Source organism: Scomber scombrus, chromosome 12 (assembly GCF_963691925.1).
Source record: "Scomber scombrus chromosome 12, fScoSco1.1, whole genome shotgun sequence".
In the NCBI taxonomy this organism is placed as follows: Eukaryota; Metazoa; Chordata; class Actinopteri; order Scombriformes; family Scombridae; genus Scomber; species Scomber scombrus.
The window spans coordinates 25,841,977-25,859,476 of NC_084981.1; the positions used below are offsets into that span (position 1 = coordinate 25,841,977).

General features: G+C 39.7%; 1 protein-coding gene across 1 annotated transcript in view; it reads left to right on the plus strand.

Moving 5' to 3' along the window:
• Positions 1 to 17,500, plus strand: part of atrnl1a (attractin-like 1a) — a 362,787-nt gene that overhangs the window by 125,246 nt on the left and 220,041 nt on the right. Inside the window, exons 19-20 of the mRNA XM_062429999.1 lie at positions 8,632 to 8,707; positions 8,876 to 8,928. Coding sequence (XP_062285983.1) covers positions 8,632 to 8,707; positions 8,876 to 8,928 — 129 coding nt within the window. The remainder of the gene's footprint in view (positions 1 to 8,631; positions 8,708 to 8,875; positions 8,929 to 17,500) is intronic.

The window sequence follows — 17,500 nt, forward strand, 5'->3', positions numbered from 1 at the left end:
TTCTTGTCTTTCATCTTCTTTATACTTAATGTTCTCTCTCTCTCTCTCTCTCTCTCTCTCTCTCTCATCTCTCTCTCTCTCTCTCTCTCTCTCTCTCTCTCTCTCTCTCCTCTCTCTCTCTCTCTCTCTCTCTCCCTCTGACTGTCCCTGTTGTTTCCCTTCACTATGTTCTTGTTAGTTTGATGGTTTTGCCAACTAAATACTTTCATTAAGGAATGGGAAAGATTGTGGTTTTGGTTAAATAGTGACACAGCAAACACCTTGTTCTGTGGTTAAAGTCACTTCTGGATTTTTTAACCCTGCTGTTTTCTTCCCGGGTCAAATTGACCCCATCTCTTTTGACTGTTCCTTCTTTCTTCCCTCTTTTGCTTTACTTTTTCCTTCGTTCTCCCCCTCCTTCCCTCTTTCTTTGCTCCCTCCTCCTTCTTTCCTTCCTTCCTTCCTCCTTTCCTTCCACCCTTCCTTCTCTCCTTACTTCCTTCCTCTTTTTCTTCCATCCCTCCTTACGCCTTTCCTTCCTTCCTTCCTTCCTTTCTCCCTCCCTCCTTACTCCTTTCCTTCCATCCTTCCTTTCTTCCTTCCTTCCTTCCTTCCTTCCTTCCTTCCTTCCTTCCTTCCTTCCTTCCTTCTTCTTTTCCTCCCTCCCTCCTTACTCCTTTCCTTCCTTCCTTCCTTCCTTCCTTTCTTCTCTCCTTCCTCCCTTCCTCTTTTCCTCCCTCCCTCCTTACTCCTTCCCTTCCTTCCTTCCTTCCTTCCTTTAATTCTGCTTTAGTCACTGTGAGTGGATATATGGTATAGAAAACAAATAAATATGCAGTCTGTGAACGTTTTGCAGATACATTCAGTAAAAATCTCCTCATACGTTGATTAAAAACTGTAATTCAGGCAGATTTGCATTTGCTTGTGAGTCTCATCGTCAGCGTTTAAGGCTGAATGTTATTTGACAGGTTTGGATGCAATTACTGATAAGATGGCAGAGTTTCTTTATTGATAATAAAACAATATCTTTTTCAATGTCTTAGTTGGAGAAACGCTACAAATCCATTTATTTTCAATTAACTAAAGAAGTCAAAGTTCTTAAATTGTGTCCAAACACAGTACAGATGCACTCAAATTTAGTCTAAAATTGGTTAACTGTTATTACTACAGAGGTTTTAAGGTTGGTACCATGAACGTATTTTAACCCTCCTGTTGTCCTCGAGTCAAGGAAGGAAGGGAGGAAGAAGGAAGGAGGAAGGAGGAGAAGGAAGGATGAGGAAGGTAGGGAGGAAGGAAGGGAGGAAGAAGGAAGGGAAGGAGGAAAGGAGGGAGGAAGGTAGAAGAGGAGGGAGGAAAGAAAGAAGGAAGGAAGGAAGGAGGGAGGGAGGAAGGTAGGAAAGAAGGAAAGAAGGAAGGGAGGAAAGAAAGAGAAGGAGGGAGGGAGGAAGGACAGAAGGAAGGAAGAAGGGGATAGAGGAAGGAAGGAAGGAAGGAAGGAAGGAAGAAGAAGGAGGGAGGGAGGAAGGAAAGGACAGAAGGAAGGAAGAAGGGGATAGAGGAAGAGAAAGAAGGAGGGAAGTAGGAAGGACAGAAGGAAGTAACCGTCAAAAAAGGCAGGGGTCAATTTGACCCGGGAGGACGACACAAAGGTTAATATCGATAACAAACCATATTAGTAAACTTTAGTTTTCATTTTCTCTTGTTCCTGACTGTTCCACCATGATCCAGCCTTTTTTTTTATCTTGTCTTCTCTTTCATGCCTCTTCTCTTCTCTTCTTTTCCACAACAACTGAAATCATTTTCACATCTGGTAAACACCAGAAGACCACACATGTTGTAGGGAATGTGATGAATACACTCATTACATTTGGATATTTTGTGTGTACATGTTGGAATTTGGAAAGATTTTGATGAGATAATTTGAAGGAAAGTGGATTTTTAGATCTCATGGTAAATAGAAAGTCAGTCACCAAAGCCATTAAAGCTCATATGTTGGGAAAGATGAATATTCATATTAAATATAGTGACAATCCTGTCTGTAGTTTGCCACAATCACAGGGTAAAAATGACTCTTATAGCATATCATAGCTAAAAGATCATGAAGATTACAGGTCAAGATAGTTTAAATATGATCTAATCTGAGCTGCAGTTAAAGTTCAGTTCAGTGTAGGAACAGTATTGATTTAAGCCATCTATTTAAATAATAAACCATCCAAATTATCACCTGTGTTCATTCTTCTGTTAAAGTGCAATTAAAGAAAGAAAAAGCACATCAAATCTCTCTCATGAACACACTAGACTAGAGGTCTCCACTTTATTTCTCCTGTGTTTTCTGTCTGATTGTTTGATTGTGTTGTGTTGATTTGGCTTTAATTGGCCTCTTCTCCTTTTACGCAGAGAGAACTCTAACACTAATTGACTGCTACTTTGCATCTTTTACTGTACTTGACTTTGCAGAGAGAGTGTTTGTGCTAATGAACGTTTGTCATTTTGAATGTTGCAAAAACAGTAGTTGTAGTTTGTAGTTATCAGCTTTAGAAAATGTGCATTGATTTCATTATAACGTCTGTAAAAACTCACCTACACGTTACTTACCTTTGTGTTGTCCTCTCGGGTCAAATTGACCCCGTCTCTTTTGACTGTTCCTTCTTTCCTCCCTTCCTTCCTTCTGTCTGTCCTTCCTCCCTCCTTCTCTTTCTTTCCTTCCTCTCTCTTTCTTCCCTTCCTTCTTTCCTTCCTCCATCCCCCTTTCTTCCTTCCTTCCTTCCGTTCTTTCCTCTGTCCTTCCTTCCTCATTTCCTTCCTTCCTTCCTTCCTTCCTTCCTTCCTTCCTCCCTCCCTCCTTTCCTCTGTCGTTCTTTCCTTCCTTCCTCCCTTCCTCTTTTCCTTTCTCCCTCCCTCCCTCCTACCTTCCTTCCTTCCTTCCTTCCTTCTTTCCTCCGTCCTTCCTTCCTTCCTTCCTTCCTTCCTTCCTTCCTTCCTTCCTCCCTCCCTCCTTTCCTTCTTTCTTCCTTCCTTCCTCCCTCCTTTCCTTCCTCCCTCCTTTCCTCCCTCCCTCCCTTCCTTGACTCGAGGACAACAGGAGGGTTAAATAAATGACAGTAACACACAAAAGCAGGACTGACATCATCATGACATTTAGTCTCCAGTTTATTTACCTTTGCAGGAGTTTACAGAGCAGAATACATGATGTCACTTATATATTTATATGTGTTTCTATGCTTCAGTAGCTGAGTCAGTGTGTGTTTTAAGTGATGAGGCATTCAGTCCTGTGTGGCCCCTTATCTTGTCCCCATTAGGCAGCAGTAAGCAGCTTAATTGTCCGTCCCCTTTTTGTTGGAGCTCTGCGTCCAGGACTTAAATGTCCCCCAAGAGAGTGAATATGGAAGTCTGCTTTATCCTTCTTTGTTATATTTCTACATGTTGGATTTATGTAACATATGTAAAATAAACAATATTCGGTTTGGGTCGGTTCACACCAGAAAAGCTGCAGGAAGTTATTTGCCATGACGATAAAGGTTGCCTATAACTTTAAGGAAGTAACGCTAGTAACTTATATCATTTTAACCCAAATCATGATCTTTCCCTCACCCTAACCAAGTGGTTTGGAAATTAAGCATTTCATTAAAATAACACTCTGAAAGTAGCTCCTCCTTAGTATTAATAGCATAAACTTAAAAGGTAATGCCTTTAATAATAATGAAACGGATGTCTAACCTCCTCCATAATATTTAGAAATATGACTACAGCTTAAAGAGAGAGGGGAAAAAAGAAAAAGCTCTGTGATTATATTATGTGATAGAAACGTTTTGTAGATCATATTTGGCTCCAGGGAGAGCCTCAAGGCGATTTGACATCACATTTATCACAATGAATCTTCTCCTTGTGCTGAAATGAGCGAATATAATCCTGAATGTTGCTTTTAAAGTCACAGAGTAACTTCTGAGGTGACGCTCCGCTCTCGCTCCAAATCCCAAAACTGTTTAGTTTAATACGCTGCTGTCATCCTGTAAGATTCACTTCCAAAGTACAGTCCACCTTTCTTTCTCTTTTTTGTTTGTTCTTTCCTTTGTTCTGTCCTTCCTTCCTGTCTGCCTTCCTCCTTTCTTTCCTTCCTTCTTTACTTCCTTCCTTCCTTCTTTCCTTCCTTCCTTCCTTACTTATTCCCTTCCTTCCTTCTTGCCCTCCTTCCTTCCTGCCTGCCTTCCTTCCTTCCTTTCTTCTTTCCTCCCTTTTTGTCCATCCATCCTTCCTTTCTTCTTTTCTCCCTTCTGTCCATCAATCCTTCCTTCCTTTCTTCCTCTCTACCTTCCTACCTTCCATACTGCCTCCCTTCCTTCCTTCTTTCCTTCCTTCTTGCCCTTCTTCCTTCATGCCTGCCTTCCTTCCCTCCTTCCTTCCTACCTTCCTTCCTGCCTTCTTTCTTTCCATGCATCCTTCAATCCTTCATTCATGCCTTCCTTCCTTCCTTCCCTCCTTCCTTCCTGTCTTCTTTCTTTCCTTCCATCCTTCCTTAATGCCTTCCATCCTTCCTTCATGCCTTCCTTCCTTCCTTCCTTCCCTCCGTCCTTCCTTCCCTCCATCCTTCCTTCCTTCCTTCTTTCCTTGCATCCTTCCTTCATTCCTTCTTTCCTTGCATCCTTCCATCCTTCCTTCATGCCTTCCTTCCTTCCTTCCTTCCTTCCTTCCCTCCGTCTTTCCTTCCCTCCATCCTTCCTTCCTTCCTTCTTTCCTTGCATCCTTCCATCCTACCTTCATGCCTTCCTTCCTTCCCTCTGTCCTTCCTTCCTTCCTTCCTTCCCTCCCTCCATCCATCCTTGCTTCCTTCTTTCCTTCCATCCTTCCTTCCTTCCTTCCTTACATCCATCCCTCCTTCCTTCCTTCATAACCTTCTTCATACTTTTGACTTAATGTATTTACTATAGTTGTAGAAACATTACAGTAACATTGACTCCATTTCTAAATGAGCTTCTTATATAATGTGATTGAACTGTGGATATTTTTAACCTGACTGTGATTCTGATTCAAGCTTTTAAAGTATGTTTTTTCTAAGTGCCATGGTTTTTATACGCAGTAAGTGCTTCTGTGTCAAAGTCAAAAACACAAGAGTCACTGAGCGCTGTCAAAAAAAAGAAATAAAATATAAACACATTCTGTCATTTTCAACACAAATCTCAGTTTATTGGAAATATTTGAGTGCGAGTCTTTGATTAGCCTCCGAAAATGTCTGGCTGCTTCTTTATATGTTTTATTGTTGTTCTAAATGATTCATGATGTTAGAAAGCTGTGTGTGAGGCAGCAGCGGTGGTTTAAGACCTCGTCCTTGTCCGGAAGGTTTTATATAGAAGAATGAAATATTCAGTATCCAGCTTTGCTCTGTGACCTGCTGCAGCGCTACAAGCTAATTCACAAACACACTCCTGCAGTAAAACCCAACCTGACCTCTTGTTCTTGCTCATTTATTCATCTTTTATTCCCTCTTTCGTTGAATTCATGTTTGAGTTTTGTTCAACACTTTTTTTCTGCTCTTGCCTTCACCTCCTTTGCTCTTTCTTTCTCTACCTTCCCTCCTTCGCCTTCTTCTTTCCCTCCTGTGTCACATTGTGAAGCAGTGTGAGAAATTTGACGTGCACTAGATGTGTATTTTTTTTAAATCCATATTTAGTCAAGCATGTCAGAGAGCTGCATACAGCTTTGATAAGAAGAACGTTTACTTCGTTCTTTTTTTTTTAAATGGCTACGATACAACATTTTGTCAAGCTGTTGCAGTGTCAATAAACAGCCTTTCTTTTTCCCTCTTAAGCTCTTTCACACACACACACACACACACACACATACACACACACACACACACACACACACACGAAAAGTATGATTTATAGCACTCCTTCACAGTGATGCAAAAGCTCTTCTAAGACATTATAATAACAATTATACTTGGGCTCTCGTTCACATTTCTTTCTTTTTTTTTCTCCACTTGGCCTGCACTGGAAGTTTTGTGGCTTTTTGTTATTCAAGTGCCAGACAATAATGTTCCTATCTGTGGTCTCAAACTAATTTAGGTACCAGTCATCCATCTTGACACTTAAATTACCTCAAAGCACGAACATCATTTCTGAAAGAAAAATAAACCTCATAACCCTGATGTATGTTTAATTCTTTAATTACTTTTACTGAGTGTTAATATTTACATTATGCTTAACCTTCCTGTCATCTTCTCGGGTCAAATTTACCCCTGTCTGTTTTGATTGTTCCTTCTTTCCTTCCCTCATTCCTTCCTTTCCTTCCTTCCCTTCCTCCCTCCCTCCTTCTCTCTTTCTTTCCTCCCCCTACCTTCCTCCCTTCCTTCTTTCCTCTGTCCTTATTTCCTCCCTTCCTCTTTTTCCTTTCTCCCTCCCTCCTTCCTTCTTTCCTCCCTCCTACCTTCCTTCCTCCCTCATTTCCTTCCTTCTTCCTTCCTTCCACCCTCCTTTCCTCCCTTCCTTCCTCCTTTCCTTCCTTCTTCCTCCCTTCCATACTTCCTTCCTCTCTTCCTCCCTTCCTTCCATCTTCCTCCCTTCCTTCCTTCCTCCCTTCTTTCCTTCTTTCTTCCTCCTTTCCTTCCTTCTTCCTCCCTTCCATCCTTCCTTCCTCCCTTCCTTCCTTCTTCCTCCCTCCTTTCCTTCCTTCTTCCTCCCTTCCTTCCTTCTTCCTCCCTTCCTTCCTTGACTTGAGGACAACAGGAGGGTTAATAGCTCTTAACTACAGGACCATGTGAAATGCATACAAATCTCATTACTGTATGTATTCTAATTTCTCGTGGAGAAATCAATAGGTTTTCTTCTTTTTTTAAACCTACTTGTGTTTGCAGTGGAGCTCGCTGGTCATTAGAGACTTTCTCTTACACTAAAGGTCATAACTTTCAACCATAGCCAATAACTGTCCATCAACAAATGTGTATGTCTTGTCCAGAGTTGGCTAGAAATGTAAGGCAAATAAAAAAAAGCAGATAGCAGATTGTTGTTTGACAGCAGTCTCAGTCAGTGTTGGATAGATTATTTTTTACACTGTTATAGTTGTTCAAACATGTGTCCAGTGTGATTGGACTGTCAGTGATGTGATGTATCCATGGGTAACAACTATGGTTTTGTATTTTTCTTTTCTTCTAGCTAGCATTTCAATACCACTGATATAATGATAATGTAATAGTATAATAATGTAACGGGTGGGACTGGAGAGTTGGCTGCTACTCTTCTGTTAAAACACAGACTGCCATTATGGTTGGGGACAGAGTTATTTACCTTTAATTCTTCTGCAGTCTCCACTCAGGACGAACACAGTAAGCCTCTTAGCTGCTAATATGAAGTGCTACAATATTGAGGTAAAAAAAATTATCGAGGTCATGTTCACGTATCATATGATAAGTCAATATATATATATAAACATGATGATGCTGACAATTATGTTACTGTACGATAAGTCGATAACATAATAATTCTGTTAGGTGTCACAATATCATTAACTAAGGCCACGCTCAGACCACTATTAATCCTTACATACTGTTCAGGGTCTAATTTGACCAATTGTTTACATTTAAGAGCATTGTAAAAACATCCTATACACATTTCTTTAGGCTACACTTTTCCTAATGTGACCCACAGTTTACAACATTGGAAATTAAATGCAACTTTTTTTAAAATTTCTGTGCAGCTGATGCACATTTTTAATGTACAATATTGACCTGTATTTATTTTATTTTTTTTAAAACAATTCAAAACATGCTGTATTCATCATATGATATAAAATATTCTCCTGGACCATAGAAAAGATTGATCAAACATGCATTAATGACTAGTGGGGAATTTATGAATGTGAATTGGTGTAGAGACTAATTATGAGTCAGAATATGAACAGTATGTAAAGGGTTAATCTTAACCCAGCACTGTGAACCCAAAAGTCTCTGATATAAAACACACAGTCATCTGCCAAAAAACTTGAACCAGGCTCATCGTTGGGCTGATTTCAGTCTGAACATCCAGACAGCAGCCTGCCAAATCCACACAGTGAACAAAAACCCCCAAATCCTGTTATGTCTCTAACTTATCTTACTTTACAAACATAGACACAGACAGACAATAATCCTTACAAAGAGCGCTGCCAAGGCTCGTCAGCTTCTTAGATAATCAGCTGCTACAACATGACAGCGTTGTTTAGTTGTTTAAGTGCATTTTGGCTTTGAAAGCTTTGTATTATCTCATGCTACTTTAACAACAATTCATACAGACTTGGTATTAAATAACTCACACAAGAGCTTTTCATATTTATAATTGAAAACAATGAAAATAAATGAAAAAAAAAAACATTTATTGCCTGAAATGGCTCAAATAAATTAAAAAAACAAAACAAAAACACAGTAGTATGGTTTCCCAAATGGTTTGCTGGTAGAATATATGTGATTTTTACTAAAAATATGCAAAACAATTAGTATAGTGTTCTACAAATCATCCTATATATACAAAGAAAAAAAACGAAAAATGCATGAACATCTTTTAATAAGCTCTTTTTTAATAAGTATGTATAGAGTTTTTGCATCAGAAAGTTCTCTCTCACACTACGGTTCAAGGTGTTCTGTCTGATAATTATGTGTGATTGTGCGCTCCTGGGTAAAAACAGAGCAGCTACGGCGAGACAAGACTGTCAGGGGAAATCACCTCGCAAAGAGCTGGGTGAAGACAATACCTGCAGCAAAGCCCAGCTGACACGCGCCGAAACCAACCTGCACTAATACAAAAATATGTCTCTTTGTAAAAACTCTGCCTCTGTGTTGAATGCTAATGCCTTTTTTATTCTTTATTTTCTTCTCTTTTCTTCTTCCTTTCTTTCTCCATCTGTCTCTCCTCTCCTGTGTCGTTTCCAGATGTGACTCAGAGAACCGTTACCTTGGAAACCCTCTCAGAGGAACATGTTATTGTGAGTATCCTGCCGCCGCTACACCTGAGTCTCCCTCGCCTCCTTGGCCTTCGCATCGACTCTCACACACACACACACACACACACATACACACACACACACACACACACACACACACACACACAGAGCTAAAGTTTGTCTCCTTCACACAGCGCTGATCTCTGCCCCCTTGATTAGCACGTCTGTACCTAAGAAAGGAAAATACCAGGGACTGCGAGGGCAAGGATAAACAGATACTGCAACCCAAAATTATCTTTTTGAGTATCAAACACTTACCCTCTGTCGATGCAAGAGGTTACTGGAGGGGGGGGAAAGTTTTCTCTTTTATAGTGGCAAGTGTTCATGGTGTCCCCGAGTCAAGGAAGGAAGGAGGAAGGAAGGAAGGGAATAAGAAGGAAGGAAGGAGGGAAGGAATGAAGGAAGGGAGGAAGAAAGAAGGAAAGGAGGAAGGAAGAATGAAGGAAAGGAGGGAGGAAGGAAAGAAGGAAGGTGGGAGGGAAAAAGGAAAAGAGGAAGGGAAGAAGGAAGGAAAGAAGGAGAGAGGAAAGAAGGAAGGGAGGAAGGTAGAAACGCTTTCCAAAACAATCTGTATCCTCACTGTTTTCTAAATGCTTATATCATATGGAAACTGTTGTAGTTGTGCATTAAAGCTTTGGAGCTTCTATGAGGGCAATAATATGTCCCACTAAGAGTGTATTCAGATGTATTTTAGCAAAACTAACATTGTTACAAAATGGAAATGAGTCATTTTGTGAAGGGTCTGCCTGCAGGGGATGCTAGGCTCCAACCTAAGGAGGGTAGCTACACTCTCACGATAGCAAATAATGTTGTTTTTGCTCCGCATTAAAAACCATAGGAGACGACACGAGACGTGGCCACGGTTGTTTTTTGACAGCTACGCACAGCGGTAACAATGTGACTGTGACTTGTTTGGTTTAAAGTAATGAAAAGAGGCCGATCGTGCTGTTTTTTAATAGTCGCTATATCAAAGAAATGTTATAAACAGAGTCGGCCTCTGTGTATTCCACCAGAGTTACTGAGCTGCATCAGTGCTAGCAGAGTTTAGCTGTAGGCTAAGTGACGATAAAGCATCATGACTCAGCATGAACTCTGACTCTGACTCAATCTTCTCTCTCACACTCTGTGTCTTACATGCAATATTTACAGAACATGTGAGAAGTTATAGGAAACCTGGTCATTTCATTTATTCAGTAGCATTACGGACAATGTAGTGACAATATGTTGCTCCGAGTTACAGACAGACATGCAGTTATTTTGAAGTTTCACCCAGTTTTAGATGATATTTTTATGGGTGCAAAGTCCATTGTTTACTTTCTTTTCTGTAAAACTGCAGCATGTTGGCAAGTAAAATCAATTTGGACTGCATCTTAGTGTATGTCACACTTTCCCAGTCTTCATGCACCCATTCATACACTGATGGCAGAGGATGCCCAGCAAAATGCCTGGCACAGTGTCTAAGCATTCACACACACACACAGACACAGACACACATGCACACTCACACACACTCACACACGCGTGCACACACACACCTATGGCACAGCCTTTTGGGAGCAATTTAGGGTTCAGTATCTTGCCCCAGGACACTTTGTCATGCCGAGAACTGAACCACCGATCTTCTGATTAGTAGTCGAGCCGCTCTAACTCCTGAGCTCCACAGCTATCTGAAACTTCCTCTACACCTCATTGACGGGCAAATTATTATCTAAAACATCAAATAGAGTCTGAATGTTTTGCTTTGTACTACTTGTGCTGTTAAAGTCCTTTTATGTTAGCAGTTTGTGTAAATCTGAATCACTACCAAATGTTCTGATATCAGGCATTTATCATGCCAACAGGGGCTGTCAGCACAATAAATCAATGTAAATCACACAAAGCAAACTTTTCCATATATGCTGTATTAATATAATTGTTTTAGTAGATTTCTTATAGGTTAGAGTCTATAAAGCTTATGAGCACAGGCAAAAACAGTGTGATCAAACAGGCTATCGATAGTCAGCTTTTCATATAAAATTCACATGATCACAGTTAAATATCCCGTCTGTCTGCTCGGAGAAATGATGACTCAGACATTGTGAATAAAAAGGAGAACAGTATGTGTGTGTTTGAGAGGTGTAAGAGAAGCTCCGAGCAAGCAGTGTTTGTTGAAATGAATGAGCTATAAACTGTATTTGTTTGTGAATCAATCACTATTAATCACTATGTGCTGTGCTGACATTATAAATCAATACATTCAATATTTAAATAATACTGCTACATTGATAGGCTATAATATCGTTATATTGGCAGTCAGTCACTTTTCACTGTATGTTGACAGATATGTATTACCACAATAATTCATACTATAATGTTACTGCATTGGCATAATTATTTAATACATGGGTCAGTGATAAATAAGGGTTGGCAAGATGAGTTATTCAAAAATATCTTTAACACTAGTTTTAAAAGCAGCATCAGGTTTGTTAAAATGTACATTTTGTATTTTTGTTGGTTTTATATCATTTGAAATGACATTTGCACCATTTTTTTAACCAAAAATAAGACTGAATGCTCCTGAAAATGTCAAATGGTGTAACCACAAAAGAATGATACATATTAAATATTTTATCCACCTACAGTGTATTTAAGTGGACTTATACTAATAATTACTTCATTTTAGTTTTTTTTTAATTTAATGAGCGTTAATGAACTTTTTTTTAATTTTAATATAAAAGTTATAATGTAAGATCATGCCAAACTAGTTGATATGGTGTTTTATTGAGAATTTACTGTTTCTAAGCAAGTTGAATTGTTTGGTACAAAGTTTTTATGGTTACACCACTTAGACATTTTTACCATAATCCTCTAATATATTCTCTCAAAAATGGATTAAAAGCAGACATTTGATGCTGGGTCCACAAAAAAAGAACATGTGCAAGTTATTCATACGTTTATTTTCACATTTTAACCCCTTTAAATTTGACTAAACCACATGGACGCTAATAAAACATCATTGACCTGTATATCAATGACAAAATAATTTCATTTCCTGAGAGCGGAGTCTCCACAGAGAAACACTGCAGGCACATTTGAGTATTTTACTTTGTCCCTTGAGATCCAGAAAGTCAACTGAAATCTGTCATTTGGACAGTTCATACAGTTTGACAGATCAGTCAGAGGGCCGACATGCTGCCTTGTGACTCAGCCGAAATAACTGTAGGATGATACTTTTATGATAGTCTCCAATCTGTGGATGAGAGTAAACATTCCCTGAAGACAACAGACTGACTTTTATACCTGTCACTGTAAAAGAGGAAAGCAGGAAGAGATGATGAGTTATATTGCAACCTCACTCAAGCTCCTACTTAGTTACATTATAGGTTTTGTGATATGAAACCTCAACGTTTATGATGTGTTAAGTTTAGGCAATTAAACAGTTTTAAGTCTTTTATGATGATAATATTATTGCCTACTGAAACTGACATCAGCTGTTAGAAGGAAACAGGATGCAAACTGTAATCTCCAAACATTTAAGTCACATTCTTTGGAAACCCAATAATCCACCTTGACCTCCTTCCTAACGGTTCTTGCAGCAGTAATAACAAAGTCACGGACGTCTGCCTTTACTTCTAAGAGAGGACGATCATTGAGACTGAATGTTTATCCTTGATCTCGGAAACTGTTCCCATTACCACCAAAAAAAAAGATGTAAGCATAGGTTTGTTTTAAGCATAGAAATGAGCCATTAAGATAAAGCTTCGTGGAGTCTTTTATGTGTAAGACGTTATTGAAGATGTATCCCACATTAAAATATCTATAAATTATGATTAAAACAAGATATTCAACTGTTTCTAAAGAATTTCCTTCTTTTTGAAAGTGGAAAGATAAAGAGAGCAAGTGTTTCTGTCGAGGACTTCCTGTTTCCAGATGCTAGCAGAGATCACACAGACTTACCTCATTTGCAACAAATTGCTGGTTTTCCCTTTAAAGGGCAGATGAAGGAGAAGTGCTGTAGTCAAAACAGATGTTTAGTGGCACACAAGCACTTACTCACACACACACACACACACTCACACACACACACACACACACACACACACACACACACACACACACACACACACACACACACACACACACACACACACACACACATACTCACTCACTCACTCTATGAATTGCCATCATCAGTTTTAATATTATATCAGAAGAGTTCAAGTCCTGTCAATGTCAATAGCCCTCTAGTTGAAGAGGAGCTGCCATTGTTTCAGTGAGGGAGGCTAGAAGAGGACACAGCAATCAGAGGAGTCATCCCACAGATTGCACCGGTCGCCTTTGATCACAAAAAAAAACAACTTCAGGTCAAGAATGCAATTGAGGCCGGTAACGTGTGTTCACCTCCGCAGAGCTTTTATCTTTAACCTTTGTGTCGTCCTCCCGGGTCAAACTGACCACGTCGGTTTTGACTGTTCCTTCCTTCCTTCCCTCCTTCCGTCTGTCCTTCCTTCCTTCCTTCCTTTCTTCTGTCTGTCCTTCCTCCCTCCCTTCCTCTCTTTCTTACCTTCCTCTCTCTTTCCTCCCTTTCTTCTGTCCTTCCTTCCTTCTTTTCCTTCCTCCCTCACTCCTTCTCTCTTTCTTTCCTCCCCCTACCTTCCCCCCTTCCTTCTTTCCTCTGTCCTTCCTTCCTTCCTTCCTTCCTTCCGCCTGTCCTTCCTTCCTTCTGTCTGTCCTCCCTCCCTCCCTCCTCTTTCTTACCTTCCTCTCTTTCCTCCCTTTCTTCTGTCCTTCCTTCCTTTCCTTCCTCCCTCCCCCATTCTCTCTTTCTTTCCTCCCCCTACCTTCCCCCCTTCTTTCTTTCCTCTGTCTTTCTTTCCTCCCTCCCTCCTTTCCTTCTTTCCTTTCCTTACTTCCTCTTGTCCTTCTTTCCTTTCCTTCCTTCCTCTCTTCCGTCCTTCTTCCTCCCTTCCTTCCTCCTTTCCTTCCTTCTTCCTCCCTTCATCGTTCCTTCCTCCCTTCCATCTTCCTCCCTTCCTTCTTCCTTCTTTCCTTCCTCCCTTCCTTCCTTGACTCGAGGACAACAGGAGGGTTAAATGCCATTTATGTTCCTTTTTTACACACACAATCAGAAATCTGCCCATCAGGGAAGCGCAGCAGTTGGTCAAATAAATCTAATATTTGGTATTTTAATGGTCAGGAACAATCCAGCTATCATTTGAAAACATAAGCAACTTATTTTTTGTACTGAAGTTTGAAACCTGTGATATCATCTCAAGTGTGTCATATTTTTCTTCTGGGTGTTACAGATGATAGAGCTCTACATAATCAAAAAACATTTGAGATAAGATTTAGTTTCACAGTCCACTGAATGGTTTTGGTTGTATTTACCCTGTGTGCTGGACTCAGGACTCAGGACTGAGGTTTAAAGGCACTAGATGGCACCAATGCAATGCCCTTTTTATTGCCCAGTGCTGTGAAGGGCTTTAGATAACACACACACACACACACACATGTATACGGTCAAACACAGAAACACACATATGACCAGGTTTTAAGGGGCTCTTAAAAGTGCGTCGCTCCTTTATCACTATGGTCACGGCTGAAGTGGCGTGTGTTTTTTCAGACGTATTTGACGACAGCGTGTTCTGCCATTAATGCAACATTATCTTTTCTGCTGTCTATGAAATGAGGCCGGTGTTGTTTGAATAAGAGCGAGCGCACGCTGACGTACACACATGGATGCACACAACACTCTTTCTCTCTTTCTCTCTCACTAACACACATGCACCCACACAGTGAGACTATGAATTACAGATTTAAAAGCCGTCCATTTCCTTGTACTTTGAGGAAATATTAGCTTTAAATGTCATGGGAAGGAAGGTTGCTGATAAAGGAAAAAAAAAAAGCCTTATCTGGATAAAATGACATGCAAAGTATACGTGAGGTAAGAGATGCTGTCAGATTTAGAAGTTTAGAAGCTGCTGAACCACCTGTGGATTTCTTTTGATGTGAAGAGATGGTGAAAAGTTATCAGACAGCTGACGGCAGAGAGATTAACTGGAAAGCGAGAGGAATATGTGAGATTTTGTTGGTATTAGCTCTTGTAGATGGTCCAGTACAGTCTTAACAACGTCTATATAAGCTGTGGCTCATATTTAGTTCAATCTTTCTAAAAGCCCGTCATAACAAAGTAGCACCGAGAAATTCTGTCTTTGCAAATTAGGGCGAAGATAAGTAAAACAGACGCGGACCAGTAACTGTTAAAATATTGAGGATTGTTACATTTTGTCTGAGCGTTTCTATTTGAACTGGCTCAGCTTCTCCAGCTATTACGGTAAAAGTGGAGTGGCCCTCGGAAACTCACAGACCGCTAATCAACCAATCAAATCCTTGCATTACGATATGCTGAAAGACTCGACTGTCAGTGAGATACACACGGAGAAAAGAGGAGAGACAGGGAGGAGGCAGATAAGAGCTAAAACTAAGCATTTTATTTAAGAAGCTCAATCAAAAGCTTTCTGTAATGCACTTGATTTTAAAATACCAAGGGGGAAAAATGTATGTATCTCTATTTGTATTCTTATTTTATTATTTATTTGAATCCCACAAGTTCAGTTTAAATACTAATAAATGAATTATACTGTATTTATTTGATGTAACTACAATGCTACTTCAATGTACTGAAAAATAACACGGACATTATGATGTTCTGGACCTTCGCTTGAGGAAAATGTTCACAAATTGGACCTTTAGTGAATTTTAATTGAATACCCCTGAACTAAAGTGAAATACTGTAGGTGGCCTGAGCTAACTGGGAACATGCTAACAATAGTCGGCCACATTTTCTCTCACAGCAAGAAGTTTGTGGCTTCTGTCTAACCAAAAACATGCAGGTTAGTCTAACTGGTGACTCTAAATCACCTGTAGGTGTGAATGGTTATCTGTCTCTACATATGTTGGCCCTGTGATTGACTGGCAGCGTCTCGCCCAACATCAGGCTGAGATTGATTCCAGCTCTCCTCAGCGACCCTCTAGAGGATAAGCGGTAAAGGAAAATGAATGAATGAACGTGACATTTATTCCTATGTGGCCCTTTGATCTCACGATTGTACAAAATTGAGTTTAATAAGAATTATTGAATAGCCACAAATATAGATTTGTGTTCGTTTTTTTTTACTTTGCTCCGATGACAGAATCCACTGGTTGATTGAAATGAAATTGATTTTGTCACAAAATGTTGCTTTTATTACATTCTAGTCAGTATTATCAGGCTCAGAATTGTGTTTTTTTGTTTTATTGAATTTTTATTTCATCAGAAAGTTTCATTAAGATTAAGATTTTTTCTCCAGGAGAGACATGAGAACAATAAACGATCATAAGACAAGAATACAATCAGGGAACTGAGTTTTGGCTGAGCTGACGGTCCGTTGTTGACCACCAGTCAGAACAGACAACGGGCTGGTTTTATTCCACCCATGTGCAGAACTGCCTCCCGTCTGCCTCAGAGAACATCAACCCCCGACACAAAACACTTCCAGGCTATCATAAGTCCAGGAACAGAGGTTAAGCACTTGCCTCAAACAACCTTAAAAGTGAATAGGAAGCCATTATCTAAAAACCAAACAACCACTCAGGGTTGAACAGCTGAACATCATAGTGAGTCTAGTAGTCCCCTTGACATCTGCCTTGCCTCTTCCATTTGTATAAAGGTAGTCGTACAAAGTCAAAGTCAAGTGGAAGCAGTCATCTAACACAGACAGGGTAGTGTGTGTTTGCTCAGTTGCACAATGGCAGCAATTTTATCATTCAATCGTCAACAACTCTTGAAAAAGCAGCAACAATAAGAAGTGATGTCAATAAGTCCTTAACCCTTTATCGGGCAAGTGAATATATTTGGTAACTTTCATAAAACATCCAAAATATCCTCCCCATGCCTCTCTGTGAGGTTGTAGAACCATGAGTTTTTATATATAGACTTTTTGGTAAATGAACAATATACAGTATGGCAACTTCATTAACCTTGATCTGCAACATAAAAAGTAAAACATTTGAAAAAAGTCATGTTATATCTCCCCAATTACTCTTTAGGGTTTAAATTGCAAATGTCCAAGTATTTCAATGAGTGCCCTATAAAGGGTTAAAGTTACCATCGCCAGTGTCTTCCAAAAACCGATCTGTGACTTCTATGAGTAGGTCTGGGTAAGTAAAGTCAAATATTGCGTTAATGGTTAAATGTAGAAGACGGGACTCATACCGTGTCTACAGTGTTGAAACTGCCCAATCAGAACTCCTCAGTCCTGGTTAAACACAAAGCGACTGTGTTACTCCCTAAAAAAAGCAGCCTCTATACTTCAGATAATGTTTTAATAAATGCCGAGTAGACTTAAATTGGTTCAGACTTTACTTTCTTGGTGTGTAGCAAGCCCTTTCTTCATGCATGCTTCTCTTTCCTCAGTGGTTTTGCACTGATATTTATAAAGTGCATTTCATACACAATGGCAACTCAATGTGCTTTACATAAAACAAACATTTAACAGTAAGAATTAGAAACAAAAAAACATAAAAACAAAGTACA